The sequence below is a fragment of the Cricetulus griseus genome, chromosome X (assembly GCF_003668045.3).
Source record: "Cricetulus griseus strain 17A/GY chromosome X, alternate assembly CriGri-PICRH-1.0, whole genome shotgun sequence".
Taxonomy (NCBI): Eukaryota; Metazoa; Chordata; class Mammalia; order Rodentia; family Cricetidae; genus Cricetulus; species Cricetulus griseus.
In genome coordinates this window covers 11,615,127-11,635,525 of record NC_048604.1, presented here as the reverse complement: position 1 = coordinate 11,635,525, position 20,399 = coordinate 11,615,127, and the positions used below count along the sequence as shown (strand labels likewise).

At 42.7% G+C, this 20,399-nt stretch overlaps 1 protein-coding gene across 1 annotated transcript; it reads left to right on the top strand.

Moving 5' to 3' along the window:
• Window positions 1–14,350: 14,350 nt before the first annotated feature.
• On the top strand, window positions 14,351–15,526 carry LOC100756116 (melanoma-associated antigen 10). Its single transcript, XM_027433409.2, has one exon. It carries the CDS (start codon window positions 14,351–14,353, stop codon window positions 15,524–15,526), a length of 1,176 nt encoding a protein of 391 aa, XP_027289210.1.
• Window positions 15,527–20,399: the final 4,873 nt, after the last annotated feature.

The following is a 20,399-nucleotide window of genomic DNA, read 5'->3' as shown; positions in this document are numbered from 1 at the left end:
ACGTGAGGGCTGGGAATTGAACACAGGTCCTCTGGAAGAGTAGCTAGTGTTCTTAACCACTGAACCATCTCTCCACCTCCTCAAAGCAGTTTTTACTCAGAATTTAGAACACTTTCTCACAATGTTTGGGGTTGGATAGTTTGGGTTTTTTTGGGGGGAGGTTCTACTCAGCTGTGCAGCCAATAAAGGCAGAAGCTAGTTAGGTGTGGAAGAGCCAGTGTATTGCTATCTTGGAATTAGTAGTGTTAGAGATGATTGAACTGCCAAACACTTACCGGTATCCTCTGTATACCTGGTTGATGGCATGGAGAAATGCCCACACATTTTGCTCTAGAAATAGCAAATTACATAATATAATTTTGATTCCCATTTTAACTGACTTTTTGTACATTTTTTTCAACAGGCTCTCTCTATGCACCCCTGGCTGCCCGGCTGTCCTGAAACTCATTATATATACCAAAGTATCCTTGAATTTCCAGACAGCTGCCTGCCTCTGCTTCTGAGTGCAGAGATGAAAGGAATTTGAGCATGCCTGGCTTTCACTGATTAGTAAGTAAGCAATGTTCTGTATTTGCTTCGTGTGAACCTCTCTACAAAGAGGCTGCATCTGGCTGTGAACAAAATCTCAAAATCTGAAAGGAATCTGTGTCTGCAGAGACTGATGGGCTGATAGAATTTCAGTACTGTATAGAGATTGGAATGTCGCAGATCCAGAGGCTAATAACCTGATCTTGGGCTAAGTTTTGTCCCTCAGAATAACTATTCCTTGACCCACATATGTCACTAACATAGGGCAATAGATTAAAAGAAAACTTTTAGTATCTACTGATTTAGCAGGCCACTAGCTAAGAATGTCATCAGATAGCATCTTGAGCCTATAGACTATCTCCCCCACCTCACTGTGCCTACCTCTCTGATGTACCCACTAATGTATTTTAAACTTGTTTTGATTTATGACTTTTTCTCTTCTGTAGAACTATAGAAACATTATAAAGCTGCTTCCATGTGGAAACAGAGTATAGCATAACCTAATTCTGTGTTCCTGGGCCATGGTCACTTAAACATGGTTCCACAATAAACTATCTCTTATTCCCTTTAAGATGAGAGCTGTGGGTTTTACACCAACAACAGGAAAAGGGTTAAAAGGAAATATACCAATGTAGTTTAAAGAATTTTATACACAGGTTGTGGTAATATGTGAAAAACATATTTTAATCCTCATTCCACTTCCTATCAAAAAGCTCTTAAAATCTTTGTAACCAGACTGTCATATGGCATACACACACACACACACACACACACACACACACACACACACACACACACACACACACACACACACACACACACACACACACACACACACACACACACATACACACACACACACACACACACACACACACACACACACACACACACACACACACACACCACACACACACACACACACACACACACACACACACACACACATACACACCACACACACACACATACACACACACACACACATACACACCACACACACACACACACACACACACACACACACACACACACACAAACACACGTGCGCGCGCGCGTGCTTTGAAAATAAAATTTCATTCAATGTATTCTGCTAATATTCACTCCACACTCCTCCTTATAACTTCTACAAGATCCATTCTCCACCTCTCCATATACCCAACATCATATCTTTTTTAATCACCCAGTTTGTGATGCCTGTTTATTCATGGGTGTGGGGTCATCAAAAGGAGCTTGGCCCACCCATCAGGGGCCTCATTAAAGAAAACTGACTCTTCTTCCCATAGAAGCTATCAGTTGTCTGTCAACAGCTCCTCAGTTAGGCCTGGGGACTTGTGAACCTTACTCTCCTCTATGCTAGAATGTTCATTGGCTTGACTTTGTGCTGGTCTGTGACTTGTTCCCATGGTGCATGTAGGACTCTAGATATCTTAGAATGGGGGAGGGGTTATCAGAAAGATCCATGAATGATTAAAAGGTCAGGGCTCTCACCTTCACTCTCCAGCCTCCTAAGAGAGAGGGTGCTGAAGGCTGAGCCAATCACCAAAAAGCTGAAGATATAATCAGTTACTCGTGTATAATGATTTTTTTGAACACAAAAGGACTGGGTGTACCTGCAGGGTGAAGCACCCAAGAGGCATTGCCGTCTTTATCTTTTCTTTACCCATTCCTGCTCATTCCTGTGAACTTTGCTCTTTTGTTTCATTATCTTTAGCCTTTGTACTCTTCCCTGTCTAGGGCAAAGTAAAGCAAGATGAGATTTGACTGAACTCGACTTTATAACTCGTTGGTCAGAAGCACAGGCCATAGCTGGGGGCTGATGATTGGCATCTGAAGTGCCCAGTTGTCTGGTGGGTGTGGAGCCCACAACGCATGAGACCTGAGGCTCTCTCCAATTCAGTAGTCTTAGGACTGAATGGAAGCAGAGGACACTTAGCTGATGTCCACTGAAGAAGGGGCTGGTGGGGAGAGAGCCCCATACCTTCTGCCAAACAGATTAATGTGTTGGAGTATGTGAGTGCCGGAAAAAAATGCACTTAGCTCTGTTTTTTTTCTGCGTCTCCCACCAGAGGTTTATTGCAGTTTTCTTTACATATTTTTCAGGGTTTCTTTAACAAACACATTTTAAAAGGTTATTTAGCAACATTTGATATAACATGGAAGAAGAAAAGTAGTTTGGACCACAGGGTAATTCTTTACCTCAAGAATTTTTCTACTCTTCTGACAGTTAGAACATTAAAACTCTATCTGAAATTAGTATCCTGTCCCACTGTAAATACTTTCATAGCCCAGCATGGTTTGGGTTTGTTGTTTTGTCCCTTTGCCATGAGGAAATAGCTGCCTGGAGTTCCATTCTGTTGTCCATGTGATATGTTATAGATTATAGAAAATTTTATGACTCCTTTTGAGTATGGCAAAAATTGCCTGCTTGTTATAAACATCAGTTCTTGGGAGATATTCATAATGCTGTGTTTACACACTGTAAATCCACCCTTTTCTCTTTTGCCTGCAGATATGCTTGGCAATAGTGTTTCATCACTTAAGCAATTTTCCCTAAAATATAAGAAATAAAGAAGAAGAGAAGGAAGAACATTCAAGTGAAATGTATTGAGTATAATTATTTAAATGTATTGTAAAAGTGGAACTTGGGACAGAAAAGAGACAGTTTTGAAAAGAAAAACATAACATGCTCCAAGGGAAATATGAAATGTCACTTTTTAGTAGAGATGGCAATGAAGTACTTAAAAGCTGTAACAATCAGTGTTGCAACTTGTAATAATATACCTGTTTCTCAAAAAAATACCAATTAGTGCCCAAATGAAACTAGAATGTGGTTGTAAACCAGCTGTGGTGTCCTAACTCCTCTCATTCTAGTCAGTCCCTTTCTGTCACCACCTTCCAATCCCCTCCCACAATGATCTGTGTGCCAAGGAGAAGAATGTGGTATTCTGATACTGAAAGTAGTTTGGGTACCCATCTTCATTCATTTCTACACTTGAGTACCCTTTGTCAAACTGTACATTTAATTCTGGAGCAAATAGTTTAGAAAAGAAGACTCTCAGATACAGAAATACCTCTAGGACCAAAAACAGATATCTAGATTATTATATAATAAATATTTTATTAAAATATATTTTTCTCATTTACTTGGATCCTGTGGGTTCAGGAAAAATGATATAATATACTTAGAAAGCAGGGTATATTGATATGTGTCTGTAATTCTAGCATGTGGGAGGCAGGAGAATCATTAATTCAAATCCAGTAAAATACCTCACAATCAAAAATATATGTAGATTTTCCAAGTGTTTTCTTTCATTTAAAAGAAATCATGTATTTGTTTATGGTGTGTGTGTGTGTTCGTGTGTGTACATGGTGCCTAGTAGCCAGGGAAAGAAATTGGGTGTCATGGCAATCCCAGTTCCCTCTCCCTCCCCTCCTCTGCTGCCCCCTACCAACCACCTCTCCCATTCCCTTTCTGCTCCCCAGGGAGGGTGAGGCCTTCCATGGGGCATCTTTAAAGTCTGTGTCATATCATTTGGAGCAGGGCCTAGACCCTGTGTCTAGGCTGAAGAGTATCCCTCTGTGTGGAATGGACTCCCAAAGTCCATTCATATGCTAGGGATAAATACTGATCCACTACTAGAAGCCCCATCATCATTCTATTCTTAGTGAAATATATGTTTTTAAATTTCCAAAATAATAAGAGAAAGCTTGTAAATGCCAGGCCCCTTGAAACCCTAAGTGAATCATCTTTTAGGGAAAGGGAGTGTCTTACAGAGATCTGGGGCTGAAGCAGGAGGAACATGGACCTAAGGCCTAGTTGACTACATAGTATGTTCTAGCAGCCTGGGGTGTCTAGAAAGACTTTAGATAAAACCAAAATGAAACAAAAACAATGAGTGGACCATCTCTGAGGAGTAACTTAACTTTAGAAATACATTTCACTACGATCACCTATGTTACTAAATTAGTTTACTAGGGCTTTACAACAAAACACCACAGACTTAGTAAATTAAATAATACATTTAGTCCCTTGTAGTTGGAGGGGGGTTGATTTTTATGAGGTCTCTTTTTCGGACTTTGATGGTTGCTTTCTCCCTTTGTGTTCACAGTCTTTCTTCTTTGTATTTCTGTATCATATTCTTTCTTCTAGCAGTCACATTAAATGAGATCCCATTCATGTGAGCTCACTGTATATTGCATAGATCTGTGAAGGCCTTGTCTCTAATTAGAGTCAAACTCTGAGACGCAAGAGGTTAATAGTTCAGCATACTATTTATTTAAAGGGGACACAATGAGAAAAAATTGAATTAGAAGAAAATATTAATAAAAACTATATTAAATATGATTAAATATGAAATTTTAGAAATAGTCCCATTGTTGAATTGTATATTTTAAATTTATTTAATTAATGTTATACGAATTTATTTATTCTTTCACTTTCTTGGCTAACTTATTTCTAGGCTTTTATCTTTTCTACATTTTGTGGATAGAATAAAACTCATGATTTCTTTTCAACAAGTTCACTATTCCTGCACAAACAATAGTACTGAGCACTGCCTGTGTCTTACAACATCACTGAATTTGCTTAGCATTTCTAATTGCCTTTGGTGGAATCTAGATTTCTACGTATGGATTTAGAATAATCTCATCTACAGACAGGCATGTTTTGACTTACTTTCCTTTCATTCTGTGCATTTTATTTATCTCTCCAGTCTAATTGCTAAGGCTCAAACTTTTAGTACTCTACAGTATTATAAGAGTTGAGCAACAAGACATCTTTGTCTTATGCCAAATTTTAGAGATGATTTCAGGTTTCCCTTATTTAGTATATTGGATATAAATTTGTCATATACATGCTTCATTATGTTGTGGTATTGCCTTCCAATAATTAAAATGTTCAGAGATGTTTTATCATGAAGGGGCTGTTCAATTCTAGTGAATGTTTTTCTAAATTAATTGACATGATTATATGGTATTTTTCTCATTCTGCCTATGTGATTATATTTATTGATTTTTATATGTGAACAATCCCTGAAACACTGATCATGGTGAATGACCTTGTTTACATACTGTCAGATTCAACCTGCTAGAATTTTTTAGATTTTTTTTGCATGTATGCTCATTGGAAAATTGACTTATAATTTTATTTTATTTTCTTTCTGGTAGTGGTTGTGCTTTTGTACAGTTTTGGTGTCAGGGCAATATTGGTTTTGTAGAATGAGTTTGGAAGGTTATAATATTTCCATTAAAATACATATATTGTGTATAGTTTAATCTTTGAATTCCCAGTACTTTTTGTTTTGCATGGTAACTTGGTTACTTTCATTCTCAGTAGTCCTTAGAGGATTTTGTACAATGTATTTGGATCATATGCACCCTTGTCAGCTTCTCCAAAACGTAACCATCTTCCTTACCCACCCAAGTCTGTGTTCTCTTTTATGCTGAACCGATTAAGTACAATGTGTGCTTCCCATATAGTCTAGAATGCATAGTTTCTCGTTGGAGCATGGTTGATTTGCTGGGGTGTATACTCTTAAAGAGAGCTCACTGAGCTTTCCCTTTGCTAGCAGCTATTGATTGCCAATAGCTCCTAGCCTAGGTGTGGGACTTTGTGTTCAGCTCTACTGTGCATGCTGGGATTTGATCTGGCTTGAGCTTTTACAGGTCTTGTTCATGCTGGCGTAACTGCTGTGAGTTCATATATATAGCCTTGCTGTGCCAGAAAACAGTTTCGTTGGCCTCATCTACTGCATCTGCCTCTTCCTATGCTCTTTCTACCCTCTCTTGTGCAATGATCTGAGTTTTTGGAGAAGGGGATGTTATACAAATGCCTCATTTAGGGGTTAGTAATCCTTAATTTCTTTTTCTGTGAACCTTGACTAATTTGGTCTTTGTGTTAATTGCCATCTATTGCAAAAAGAAGCTGTTCTGATGAAGGTTTACTGATGCACTAACTTGTGGGTATAACAATAAATCATTAGGAGTTAATACTATATCATTTTGTGGAGCAATAGCAGTAGGTTAATTCTCTAGGGCCTGTGGTCTCTCTAGACACAGCTTCTTGGCTTAATAATGGAACCAGCTATGGATTTCATTTTGTGGAATTAAATCCAATCAGAATGTGCTTGGTTACTCCCATAATATTGTGCCACCATTGTGCCAGTGGATATGTCTTTCCAGGCCAATTATTATTATTATTATTTTTTTTTTGGTTTTCCAAGACAGGGTTTCTCTGTGTAGCTTTGGAGCCTATCCTGGCACTCGATCTGTAGACCAGGCTGGTCTCGAACTCTCAGAGATCTGCCTGCCTCTGCCTCCCGAGTGCTGGGATTAAAGGCGTGCACCACCAACACCAGGCTCCAGGCCAATTATTCTTGTAGCTCACATGATTCCCAGCTGGATAAGACTGAGGATTACTTCCCCTCTCCATTAGCATGCACAGGGACTGAAAAAACTATTAAAGCTAGTCAGTAGTAATGTAGTTTCCAAATCAGTACCAGCTTTTCTCTCATTCAAGTGTCTGCTATCTTCAGCAATAGGTTCTTACTATCAAGTTTTAGAGGGTAACCCATAGCATTAGCAATAGTGTACAATGTTTAGAGGTCTATGGGACCTCATGGGCTAACTACTCTCAAAGAGATAACCCATTCCCAACACTGGAATTTTATGTTAGCCTGTGGTATATAGTAGGGCATTGCTAACCCTTTTTGGTTAACTCCATAGTTTGAAGAGAAAACAATAGTACTTGTTTTTTATATGCTTGGCCAAATATCCAAAATAGTTGTAAGAGGGTGAGTTAGAAGCTGCCTCTGTGACAGTGAATATCCTGTGAGAGCAGAATAAACAAACAAACCAAACCAAACAAAAACAAGCTTCTACTCCTATGAGAGAGAGAGGGCTGAAGAAAGAAGAAACAACTCAAGCTGAGATCTACAAAATTCTCTCTGAATTACTTGTGCCACTTGTCCTGGGTCTGGCTCAGTGGTCCAGCCATGGAGGGTCCACTCCTAGTGGCAAGCTGGAGAGAGACTGACCTGCTTGTGGAGACATAACAGGCTGCAGAGTATCCTGTTAGAATACCACTGGCTGGAGGGATAGAGGCAGAAGTGTAGCATGGGACCACAAAACATTTCTCAGAATGAAATGCTGAAATGTTCTGAGAATGAACAAGCTGAAAAGGCCCTGCCCCTCCCACTAGCTTGGCATTTGACAATACAGGGACATGAAAAATATGCTGAATTGGGTACAGTTTTCACTAGTGAGTGACAAAAACCTCAGGCAAAAACTGTCCACTAGGAAAGAGAAGAAGAAGCTGTCTAGAAAAAAGCATCCAGAATCAAAGGTGAGCACGAGTATGGGTAGGCCTTTTATCCCCTCTCAGAGCTCGGGTCACAGAACGCCCCAGGTAAAAAAGAAGAGTCTGCAACACACCAGAGATAATGTTTAATTGGCAAGCAGTGGGCAGGGTAGGGTGGAGTCTCAGACTGGGGAATTCGCACAGAAAGCATAGGACACTATAGAAAACATTCTTAGCAGGATGATGGGCATGACTTACTCTGAACTATAAAGTGTATCAGCCCTCCTCTCACCTGCCTAACCTTGGACAAAAGACAAGCAAGGGGACAGAAAAAGCTACTTTCCAAGCAACTGGGGAAGAAATTCTAACTGATGTTATGTCTTCTGTTTCATTACATTTATTTATTTATATATTTTCCTTTATTTTTATAAAGTTGAATTACATTTATTTATTTTTTTATGTTGACAGTCTTGTATATTAATTCCTTAGTTGTTTTGTTTTAGTCCTTGGCTCACCTGAATAGGTTCTTATGACTTCATTTTCTTTTTCTGTGCCTACTTTATTTTCTCTATTATTTCTCACATGTTAACCCACGTGTTTCCCCTCTCATTCATACTTTATTCCCTTGTTTCCATATTTCTCATTCTTTCCTCTCATTACTTAATTATTAATACCTAAGCATCTCTTAAAAACTATAAACTGAATTATTCTCAATTGCTTTTATAGAATTGTTTTAGGTGAAAATGCTTCCAAAGTCTAAGTCCAACACCTTGTGTGTGTGTGCGTGTGTGCGTGTGTGCGTGTGTGCGTGTGTGTGTGTGTGTGTGTGTGTGTGTGTGTGTCTCCTTTGCTGTCAAGTGTGTGGCCTCTCCCCCTTCTAGGATCTGGTCCAGAACTCAACACCATTATTTGCATGCTTTGGTTAGGCAAATGTTCAAAGGTGGCGGGGAGGTGTGCACAATGAGGACCTCCAAGAGCAAGGACTGAGACCAACCAGTTCACCCTCAGCAGAGCGGCATTGCGGCATCCCACGCAATGCCGCTCTGCTGTTGAGGTCAGCTCTGGGAGATTTCAGAGGAGCCTTCAGGATAAACAGCAGGCCTTTTCATTTGCTCTTCACAGAGAAGGACGTTCCTTGGAGCTGAAGGTCAAGGTTTAGAGACAACACGCCTACTTTAGCAGAGAAAGTAGTGCAGACTTTGACACTAAGGTGGGGGTTGTCTTTTGAGACTTTTCATTGCATAACAATTAGCCCTAGTCTGCCCTTTTTGGAGCCCTGAGAGGCACCAGGGCGTGTTGTCCAAAGGAGCTCTAAGCAGAGCAATCTGGGGCAGTGCCTGCTCTTTTATTTTCCCATCTAGAAATCTTCAGTGAAATGAGGACCTTGGCCTGAAAGACAGATCATTCTGTCAACAAAAAGAATGGGGTATATACCTTGTCTGAATTAAATATAAATAATCTGGGAAAGGCTACAGGCATTCCTACTACCTCAGGCTGAACACTGGTCTCAGCTCCACCCTAATTGTAAACTCTGGGTAGCCTAGGGGCTTAAAAGTTTATTGCTTCCTCACTTGCTCCCTGCTGGCTTTCCAGCTTGTTACTGGTTGCTTTAAATTCCAGTGAACTCAGGGCCCTAGGGAGAGAAATGGCACTGGTAGTGACAAGCTGGTAGTGACAAGCCTGGCGTTGGTGGTGCACGACTTTAATCCCAGCACTTGGGAGGCAGAGACAGGAGGATCTCTGTGAGTTCAAGGCCAACCTGGTCTACAGAGTGAGTGCCAGGACAGTCAGTGCCACACAGAGAAAGCCTGTCTCAACAAACAAACAAAAAAAACAAGCTGGGACTCAAGCTAGAATGAGCTTTCGCTACTCTGTATATCTCGGACTCTCCCACCATGCCCTCCCACAGTAATCATACTAGTGTGTGGTGTACTGTGACTTACATGTTGCAAGTGTAAATGAATGTGGCATAGTTTCATCTAATAAAGCCATTTAGGTTAGGTTATCAGGTGAGGATAAAAAGGATGAAGGTGTCATTTCCCTTCAGATAGATAGAATAGTGGTCCTGCCTGGCCCTGGCTGCCAGACTGCCCCTTCCTAATGCCTACAGGTGCCCATTTTTTGGGTCCCTGGTACCCTGATGTTCTGTTTCCAGAATTCTTTCTGTGATTTCTTTCTTTTTTCTCTTTTTTTATTTTGGTTTTTCGAGACAGGGTTCTCTGTGTAGCTTTGGAGCCTATCCTGGCACTTGCTCTGGACACCAGGCTGGACTCGAACTCACAGAGATCCGCCTGCCTCTGCCTCCTGAGTGCTGGGATTAAAGGCATGCGCCACCAACGCCCGGCTCTCTCTGTGGTTGCTGAGGCAACAGAGTGAAAGGGTCCTAGGCTTGGCCAATCATTAAAGGGAGGACCGGAAATTGGACTGGGAGTCCCGCCCACTGTGGTAGTCTGGGTGGCCCCTTTTCCACTTCAAGGGAATACGGCCTAAGGCTTCTGAGGAATTTGTTCCTTGTCGAGAGAGGTGAGGTTTTGGTGTATGGGCTGATTGGTTACTGGGCCAGGATTCCTAGTTTTGGGCATATTACAGGGAGGCGTGTGGGTTGGCTTTGGAACCGTTTCCCCCCTCCCCCCCCACACGTTGGGGGGGGTGCTCGTATTGCCTGACTCAGCAGTGTTTCCTGTGGAGGCTTCCTGCAGAGTAGAAGCTCTTTGCTCTGATCTCCCTCCCCCCCTCCCCCAACCACCACAATCCCTATGTCGGGGATTCCAGAGAGACAAATGTTTATGGGAAGGCTTTGGAGAGGATTCCCAACCTTGCCTGAGAAGACTCTGAGGGAAGAGAGGGAGATTTGTCCTCTCTGAGAGAAACGGGACATTAACGTATTTGTACAGTCAGTTGGTGGGAGGCCCCTGTCTGCTTGGGTGTGTACCCTTTGCCTCCAGATTTCCATGGGGGTTGGGCTGTTCTGGGGAGGGGCGGGTGTTTGGAAGGAGACTAGACTTTGGTCAGCGAGGGAGGGTCCCAGCCTTGAGAAATGTCACGGGATAAGAGGATAAGAATTCTGAGGGATGGCTGGGAGCCCTTTTGTCCCACCCCCACCCTGAGAACTTTATGATGCCTCATCACAGCTTCAAGGTAGTGTCGTATCATAATCATTCCCCACTTCCATGTCTGGGAGTCCTAAGCGAGGTGAGGCGTTCGGATGGAGAATTGCATAGGTTAGCAGAGGAGGAGTCCTGGTGTTATTTAAAAGCATCGGCCCAAAGATATCGCGGGAGATGTCCACATGAAGTTCCAGAGTCTGTAAGGTGGAATCACCTGAGGGTTTTATCTTCTTCCCCAGCGGGGGAAATGTAGAGGAAGCTTAGCTCCACCTATCACTAGGGTCTCCAGGCAGGGTCATGGCTTATAATCATTTCCGAATTCCATGTCAAGACTGCAAGGAAGGTGAGGTATTTTGAGATGGCTAGACTCAGATAAGTAGGGGACAAGTCCAGAACTTGATGGGAAAATGCTCAGGGAGGACTGAGAGCCATCCTCTCCCCTACCGATACTGGTATCATCTGTTCAGGCTTTGTCCCTAGGATGCTTTAGGTAGGGACAGAGCTTGTGGGTTATATCATTTCCTGGGGTTCCCCACAGAAGGTTAAGGGAAGGGCCGCTTTCCTGAAGGGGCTCTAGGTCACTAAACAGAGGGTTCACTGCTGGCTCTTGCATTTTCAGGACGCACCCTGGTGGAGGAGCAATAGAACTTCTCCCCGCAGGCATTGAAGGGTCCCAGCTGTTAGTTCTGAGACCCGTGGGGGTAGAGTGTTACTTCATTTGGAGGAGACTCTTTCACTTCCTGCCCCAGAGACCTTAGCTCCCCACTTAGCGGAGGGAGGTGGGCTGGCGCTGCCACACATTAAAATGAAGAACCCTGAGGAGTGAGAGGGCTTCTAATTATCAATATGGAGAGGCTCAGCCATGTCTTCCCTTCGCTGTTAGTCTGAAGGCACCTATTTTGGCTTTGGGGATTTGGTATTTAGACTTCAATCTTAGGAGGAATCGGCGGATTTTCTTGAGGAGGCTAGGCTCCTTTCAGGAGCCTCATTAGGCTTCAAGCTGGAGAGTACTCTGAGACAAGAATGAGGAGACCACACTTAATAGATAGTGAGACCCTCGTAGAAAGCAGCTTGTAATGTAGGGCCTGAGAAGTTGTGGGCTCAAGCACAGAGTCCTTAATCCTTCTTTTTTTCTGTTATATGAAAGAGATGGGACCCTTGAACTTAGGAAGGCACCCTCACACGAACAGAATAGAGGCTGTATATGGCTTTCCAGGAGGAAATATAAATCCCTTGAGGATGACTTACAGTTCTTACCAGTGTAGACACAGAGGCCCCGCAAAATCCCCACCATGCATTCAAGATATGGGCAATAGTGGCTAGTTGTGTTTTGTCACTTCTGCAGGGAATTGGGGGAGTTTGTCTCATGAAACTGAGGCCTTGATCTCAAGGAACAACATAAGTAGCCTGAGGGAGAACAGAGAGCACAACCCTTCCTGTTAAAGCCATGGGGTCTGTCAGCTGTCAACCCTAGGAGACTAGACAAAAGTACAAGGCATGGCAAGCTTCACACATTTGACTAGGCTGTCAGAGAAATAAAGATGGCATTTGTCAAAGATGACCAGGGCTCCTTTGAAAAGGCCTTCCCAGATCTTATCAAGACCAATTTAGTTGCAACAGGAGGAAAAAAAAAGCCCTCCCTTGCTATCAATTTAGGAAGACAACATGGTGATAATATTAATCTCAGAGGGAGCTGGCCCCACACTCAACAGGTTCCTGCTATAAACCTTAGGATATTGCAGGCTAGGTTTGTCTGATGTGGCGTTTCATTTTTTTTTTCTGGGTGATGTGTGAGGGGCTTTGATCTGAGGAGGTAACATTCAGTGAGAGTTAGTCAGTGTAGACACGAGCCCCTGACTCAGCCTGGCACCAAGTTAAGGATCCCAGGTGAGGACGGAAGAAGTTTCACCCTTCCTTGCCTTACTCCATTCTCCTCTTCTTCACTCCTTCCGGGAAGAAAGGGACCCTATGGAGTCTAACTGTCAACTTTTTTCTAGCCCACGGAAGGTGCAGCTTGTGGTGTTCTAATGGAATGGACTCTAACATCTGCCATAAGCTCTCCAAAGAGCCAAGGGATTGTAGTGTTTCAGGGTGATGAGGTTTTGGTTAAATGGACACACTTCAGATCAGAGGAGACAGAGGCATGTCCTGCTTAACAGTAAAGATGACTCTCCTGCAAGTAGGACTGTTTCCCTCAACAGACCCTGACAGGTCATTGAATTTGATGCAGTTTTAGTTTTGCATGGAATGTTCCAGGGAGGTGAAGGAAAGCCCTTGTGTAAGGCTGTGACATTAGCAGAGTGAGGGACTCAAGTATCTCTGGTGTGTTGTCTTGCATCGTCAGGGGATTGAGGAGCGTGGTCTGAAGAGGCAGTAATATGGCGAGGAGGTGCATCAGGTCAGCAGAGCCAGGAGTCTGGGAATACCAGGAATTAGATAAGGATTCTGAGTGAGAACTGAGGGTACAAGCCCCCTTCCTAGGACTGAGAGTGCATGTGGTGCCATGTTTCCCATGCCTGTGGATGCCCTGAGGGATGTGGTTGTGTGCGTGTGGTACATCATCTAATTTATCTTGGTGATCTCAAAGCATTGCTCAGTGGAACAAGCCAAGGCCAGCAGAGGGTACAGCCCCAGGCTTCGAGGTTTCAGATTGAGAAATGAGTACGTCTCTCACTTAGGAGATGGAAGCAGAGTTTGGTTGCTTCTTAACTGGCACCTGGGGAGGCCCTTGACAGATGTGCTTGGGGATGGGCCTCCCTTACTTCTTCCTCTTTGTCTCAGGAGTGTGAGGTGTTATCCCTAGGGTTTGTCTCAGTCCAGCAGCTGAGTAGGATCTAAGACTTTCTAGAGGAAAGGTAAACTCAAAGGGGACCATCCGCCTGAAATTAGTGATTTCAGAGGAACATCTAACCTAGCTGCATATAGCAGTTTAGGGTTCTTACCGTCCTCAGTGTTGGAGGTCCTCTCAGCTCTTCTTACAGAGCAGAGCTATCAGCATTTGGGCTGACGGGCTTAATGTGAGTCATCTCGAATCACCACATAGAAAAGGCCCAGGGAGTCAAGTAATCATGGTGATGAGTACATCTCATGTGCAGCAAGGATGCTACCCAAAGCCCCAAACCAAGGGGGTCCCCCAAGTGGGCCCTGGAGTCTCAGGACCTTCTAGGTGCCTAAATGCTGAGGACCCTTCTCATATCCATCTTCAGGTTCCAGTTGGACAAGCAACAAGGCAAGAAGCAGGTCTCTGGGAACATCACGTACAAAGACGTCTTGTGAGTATGCTTTTGTTAGCATCATCAGGGTTAGATTCTTAGCTGAGGCCACTCACAGTACCTTTCTTTCCCCCAGGTATGTGGGATCCATTCGCCCACTCTCTTGCTCATACTCCAGCCTGCCATCTCTAGTGAGAGTCATTATGCCACACTTTCCATGCTCTGTCCTTGAGAAAGTTATACAGGATGCTTTTGAAATACACAGATTAGCTGAGGAGGAGGAGGAGGAAGAGGAGGAAACAGGAAAGGAGGAGCAGGAAGTGGAAGAGGAGGAAGAAGAGGAAGAGGCGGAAGAAGAGGAGGAGGAAGGGGAAGAGGAGGAAGTAGAGGAGGCTGAGGAGGAGGAGACTGAGGAGGAGGAGGCTGAGGAGGAGGAGGAAGAATGGGAGACTACTGACAGTGATGCGGTCTCTTCCACATTAGTTGCCTCTTTAAAAGTCACTTTCCCCTCCTCCTGCCCCTCTCCACCTTCCACTCTCTCACCCCATCCTCTCTTATGGGGCAGTCTAGATGAGGTGGAAGCGGCTATTTTTGGGATGCTGAGTATTTTCCAGAGTTACCAGAGCTCTTACTCCCTCACTTCATGTGGCGACTTAGATGAAAACTATGGCAGCCCAGAAGAAGAAAGTTCAAACACTTTGAAGTTGACAGACAATGATTCCTCAAGGCAAAAACTCAAAAAGCGAAAGGTGACTGAACTGGTGAATCTCATGCTCCTCAAATATAGAATGAAAGAGCCTATCCAAGAAGTGGAAATGCTTGGCGTTGTCACAGAGGACTACAAGAAACAATTCCCTGTCATCCTTCGGGAAGCTTTGAAGTGCTTGGAGATGATTTTTGGCATTGTTACAAAGGAAAATGATCCTGTGAACAGCTCTTTTGTCCTTACCAATGCACTCAACCTCACATATGATGACAACAACCACAGATTGCCTAGAAATGGCTTCCTGCTAGTTATTCTGGGTGTGATATTCGTAGAAGGGAACTGTGCTTCTGAAGAAAGTGTGTGGGAATTCCTGAATGGGATGGGAATATATGATGGGAAGGAACACTTCATTTATGGGGAGCCCAGGGAATTCCTCACTAGACATTTAGTGCAGCAAAATTATCTGAAGTATAGGCAGGTGCCTGAGAGTTGTCCTCCACGTTACATGTTCCTGTGGGGTCCAAGAGCCTATTCTGAAACCACCAAGATGGAAGTTCTAGAATTTTTGGCTAAATTTACAGGGAGGGATCCCATTTCTTTCTCATTCTTATATCATGAGGCATTGAGAGATGAGGAAAAGAGGGCCCGAGCCAGAAAGGACCCCATGGATTAGTACCATGTTTATAACAACATGGGGAAGCCCAGTTACTGATGTTAAAAAGGGCAGTTAAACTTTTAAGCAAGGGGAGGGAGGTGAAGCTTAGTCTGGGCATGAGCAGAAACAGTATAGGGCAACTTTGTGTTCTGGTTCTAGAGATGGTAATTGTTTCCCCTGTTTTCTTTTTGGATACTTTCTCCAATGTTCGTCTTTGTCATTGAAAGTGTGTTACATTACCTTTGTAATGCAAGTTTCTAATTACTTACATCTGTTCCTATCTTACCAGCCTCTGAGAAAACGTAAGAGGTTCAATAGTTAACCTTTGGGTTCCTTTAATACTTTTAGTCAACTCTGTATTGTGTACCCAGACTGGTTTGTTTAAGAAAACAGGAAAAATGGTAATAAATCTTAAGATCTCTGCTCACTGATTCATTTATTTTTCAAACGTTACTTGGATATATTTTTTACAGTTATGTTTATTTTAGTTTTTATGTGTATGAATGTTTTGCCTACATGCATATATGTTTAACACATGTGTCCCTGGTACCCACAGAGATCAGAAGAGGGCATCAAGTCCCCTGGATCTGGAGTTTCAGATGATTCTGAGTCACCATATGTGTGCTGATAACTGAGCCTAGGTCCTTTGCAAAAGCAGCAAATACTCTTAATATCTGAGCCATCTCCAGCCCCATGTTGGATGTTTTTCTTTTTGTGGAATGTGCATGGTTGTTGGGGAGGGTATGCAGATAAATAGCTACATTCCCTTCCTAGGGATGGAGAGAGTCTAGAGAGATATCTGTGAAGACATAATAAACCAGAAGAAGAATTAAGTTGGGCAGTGATGGTCATTTGTCATCACCCAAGTGCAAACGCTCTGAGCCAGTGCTAGAGACCTGACTCTCAGTCTTTGAGGACAGAGCAAAATCCCAGGATCAAATTAAGATGTTCCCATGGGATTCCAGCTGACCCAGTGAGAAATCCCTGGCCAGCACACTTGTGCAGGAAGGCATTATGGGGTTCTGCCTTGATCCATTCTCTGCACCACCGTAATCTTGGTTTGTTTGTCTTAGATTCTGAGATAGGATCTCTTTAGACCAAGATGGCCTTGAACTGATCTTCCTGCCTCCATTTCCAAAGTGCTGAGATTACAGGTATGCACCGGTGTAATACAGCTGTTCACTCTGACCCACAAAGCCAAACAGATTTACATAAGGGTCTTCTTACAAAGAGACTGAGAATCCTTCCAATTGCTGGCTAGAGACCCAGACTGCCACTCTTTTCTTTGCCAGGGCAAGCCAGAGCCAAGGGATTGTTGTTTGGTCAATTCTAACCAAGATCAAGGATCTGGTGGTAATAAAATTAGTTTAGAAAGTGTATCCAGAGCATGGGCAGCTGGGAGGGGAGGGAAGAATGACTCCCATCCAAAATAGTTTATATTTTAGAGAGAAAACATCATGACTTCTTTGGAAAGCTGCATTTGGGGCTGATTTGCTATTTACTCTACTGTTGAGCATGTTTCCCCTGAATGAGTATGTGTGGGGTCAAATTACTATTCACACTCAACTGACATTCATTATATACACAATTATGTACACACACTGCCAGGCGATTCTTAGCCTATATATTACAATGGTCCTACATGACATTATTGTTGAAGTCAGCTCCACAGAGAGCCAGTTTCACAGTGCTTGGGAGTTACCCCAAGATCATGAAATCACACAGCTGGTAAGTGACAAGGCTGGCCAGGAGTTCATCTTTAGTCCACATTGTTCTCACGCCTCCAGCTGGCATTCTATTAGTTTCTTTTTAAAGATTCAGCCTTTTGTATCACTGGCTATTCTCAAAATTCGCACGTAACTGAGGATGACGTTTGAGTTGCCTGGCTTCCTGCCTCCAACTCCGAAGCAATGGAGTTTCAGATGTGTGCCAACCCTCTGGCTTATGCATTGCGAGGGACTGAACCCAGGGCCTAGTGTACACTAGGAAAGTACTCTCTGAGGTACATCACTGGTGCTTTAGTGTCCATTCCCAAATGTCCCAGATGACAAGGAGGTTGTATGACAATAGTAAAGGGCTTCATCCTGTATAAGAACTTGTGGGCATATTCAGTATGGCTTGGGTTTTTATTTTGTCCTTTCCACAAAATGGTTCTTGTAACTGAAGAGCTGCCTGGCATATTCGTGTTTGATCTGACCTGTTTCCAAGTTGACATGGAAATTGAATCACACAATGTTTGGTTTCTGTTTTCATTGTTTTGACAGAATTTCTTTGCTGTCTTCATATCTTATTCACCAGTATATGAAGGGGAATGCTGTCTAATTTTAAGATTGTTTTCTGTAATTTTAAGCGATATGATTCCTGTGTACCTTGTATAAACTTTGGGTTTCTTATTCTTGGAATTGTCAAGAATCCTAAAGACTTTTCAAAACTTCTGGACACTATGAGACTATACTTATCCTCACATTTCCCATCTATCTCTTTTTCATTTGTCATTCATTAGCCCAACTTGATCTGGACTTGAACTCATGGCAATCCTCCTATTTTAGCTGAGATTACATGCATGCGTTCCTAGCCCAGCTTAACCTTTGCCCATTTCTTTAAGTAATTTTTCTCCATCTCTCCTTTTACTTTCCTTTTCTTTGGGGGGATTTCCAAATATATGCTTATAGTTGTTGTAGTCTATTTAATAGCTTCTTTTTCTCTAGGATTAATTACTGAAAGATTCTATTGCTGTATATTAAAACTCATTAATATTTTTTGTTTTTAATTACAGCTGTAGGTTTTGAAAACTCAGACCTTACAGTTCTCAGAGAGGTCACGTGGGGTTCTTTGTGGTATCTTTAATGACTACATCTGGCAGGTTTAAACTGCCCTGCGTAGTTTTCTTTTATGTTGCTAATGCTCTAGCCCAGACCTCACCTGTGCTGACCAAGTATTCCAACAGTGAGCTACAGCCCAGTTTTGAGCATATGGAACACAGTTAGAATAGCTGTTTCATTGTTTTCACTTGACTCCATCAATTGTGTTTCTAGACCCGTTTTAATCAGTTGAATGTTTTATTAATGTAAGTCGATTTCTGTGCTTCTTTCCATGGACACTGGCATATATTTTTTCACTAATAAAACTTCAGCTACCCAACCATTCTTGTCTCCTTCTCACCCCTAGCAACCTCTCTGCTCCCTGAAAGTCTCCTCCCCATGTTGCTGACTTTTGTTTTATTTTGTGAGCCAGTGAGGTAAACCAGGACTTTTCACACTACTGTGGGTGTAGAACTCCGTACTGGATACTGGTAGGCTTCCTGGATCTCCTTTTTCCCACTGTTCCTCTGAGGAAATGTGTTTTCTCACTTTCATGAATGATGCTGACTTTCTTTGTCCTTCATGTGTAGAATTTAGGTATTTTCTATAGCACTGGCGTAGCTGTGGCACATACCTTTTGTTTTTGCTTGCCTTGCAATGTTCTCATTTTCTCCATCAATTTTCAGAGCTTTTTGCTAGGTGTAATCTGCGATTATTTGAAGGCTGTGAAAACAATCTCATGCTCTAGTGGCTTTAGGGCAGTGAATGAGAGATGTGAGCTTCTTCTCATACGTTTACTTTTGCTTGTGAGTTGGCTTTTAATATTGTTTCCTTGCTTTTTATTTACTTGTTCGCTTTTTTGTTTTGTTTCTCAAGACAGGGTTTCTCTGCCCTGGAACTCACTTTATAGACCCGGCTGGCCTTGAACTCACAGAGATCCACCTGCCTCTGCCTCCTGAGTGCTGGGGTTAAAGGCGTGCGCCACCAATGCCCAGCTTAGCTTTCTATTTTTGATATCTTTACTGTGATAAATTATGGAGAGTTCTTCCCTGACTGTTGTGTTTATGGTTCGGCCTACTCGAATTTCATTGGATAAGATGTCTATGACTTTACACTTTATAGAAGCTCTCACTGTATATTAATTCTTTCCACTCTGCATTATTTTAAAAACAACGTTCTTCATTTTTGAGAATCTTGTATGTCATACAATGAAACATACATTCACTTTTATTTCTTCCTGCCAATTCCTCTCATGTCCCCCTAGCATGGCGTCCTCTCAACTACATGTTTGTTCTTTGGTTTGTTTGTTTGCTTGTTTGCTTGTTTATAACCCATTAAGTAAAGTTAGAACACTTAGTGCTGCTCATCTGTGCATGAGTGTGTGGCCATCCACTGGAGCATGGGAACCCTTTCAGTGGTCACATCTTCTGGAAAGAATGGCTCCCTCTATCTACTGCTAATAGCTCTGCTTTCAGGAAGGGGTGGGGCCTGGAGATCATGAACTCCACCTTTGCCACTATTTTGGCTGAATTGATCTGCAGATTTTGTAGAGGTTGCCCCAGCTTCTCTGAGTTCATGAATGTAAAATGCTTCCTCTGGTAGCACACAGGGCTTGGCCATCCTGCACTCTGCATTCTTAAGTTTGGTCTTTTGAAACTAACCCAGTGTTCTTAGAAGTTTTGGTCATGCACATTAATCTTGCTATATACGTCTGAATGTGCTCTTCAGTCTTGTCTTCCATCCCTGAAACTTGCTGTTATGCTTGGTCTTGTTGGTTAATGCATGCTTTCTACTTTTTTAAAAATTTATTTCCTTTATGTGTATGAATGTTGTGCCTGCAAGTATATGTGTGCACTGTATATGTGCCTGGTACCCACAGAGGTTAGAAGAGGGCACTGGATCTTCTGAATCTGGAGTTACAGATGGTTGTGAACCACTGTGCAGATGATGGGAACTGAACCCGGGGAAGAGAGGCCAGTCAGTGCTCTTAATGGCCGATCCATCTCTTCAGCCTTGATTCCCAACGTGTGGGGTTTTTGTTTGTTTGATTCACTCATTTCCAGCATTTTTGTTTTATTTTTCCAACGTCA

Excerpts from the sequence above, each read along its gene's own strand:
- LOC100756116 (XM_027433409.2), top strand. The coding sequence starts at position 14,351 with ATGCCACACTTTCCATGCTCTGTCCTTGAGAAAGTTATACAGGATGCT.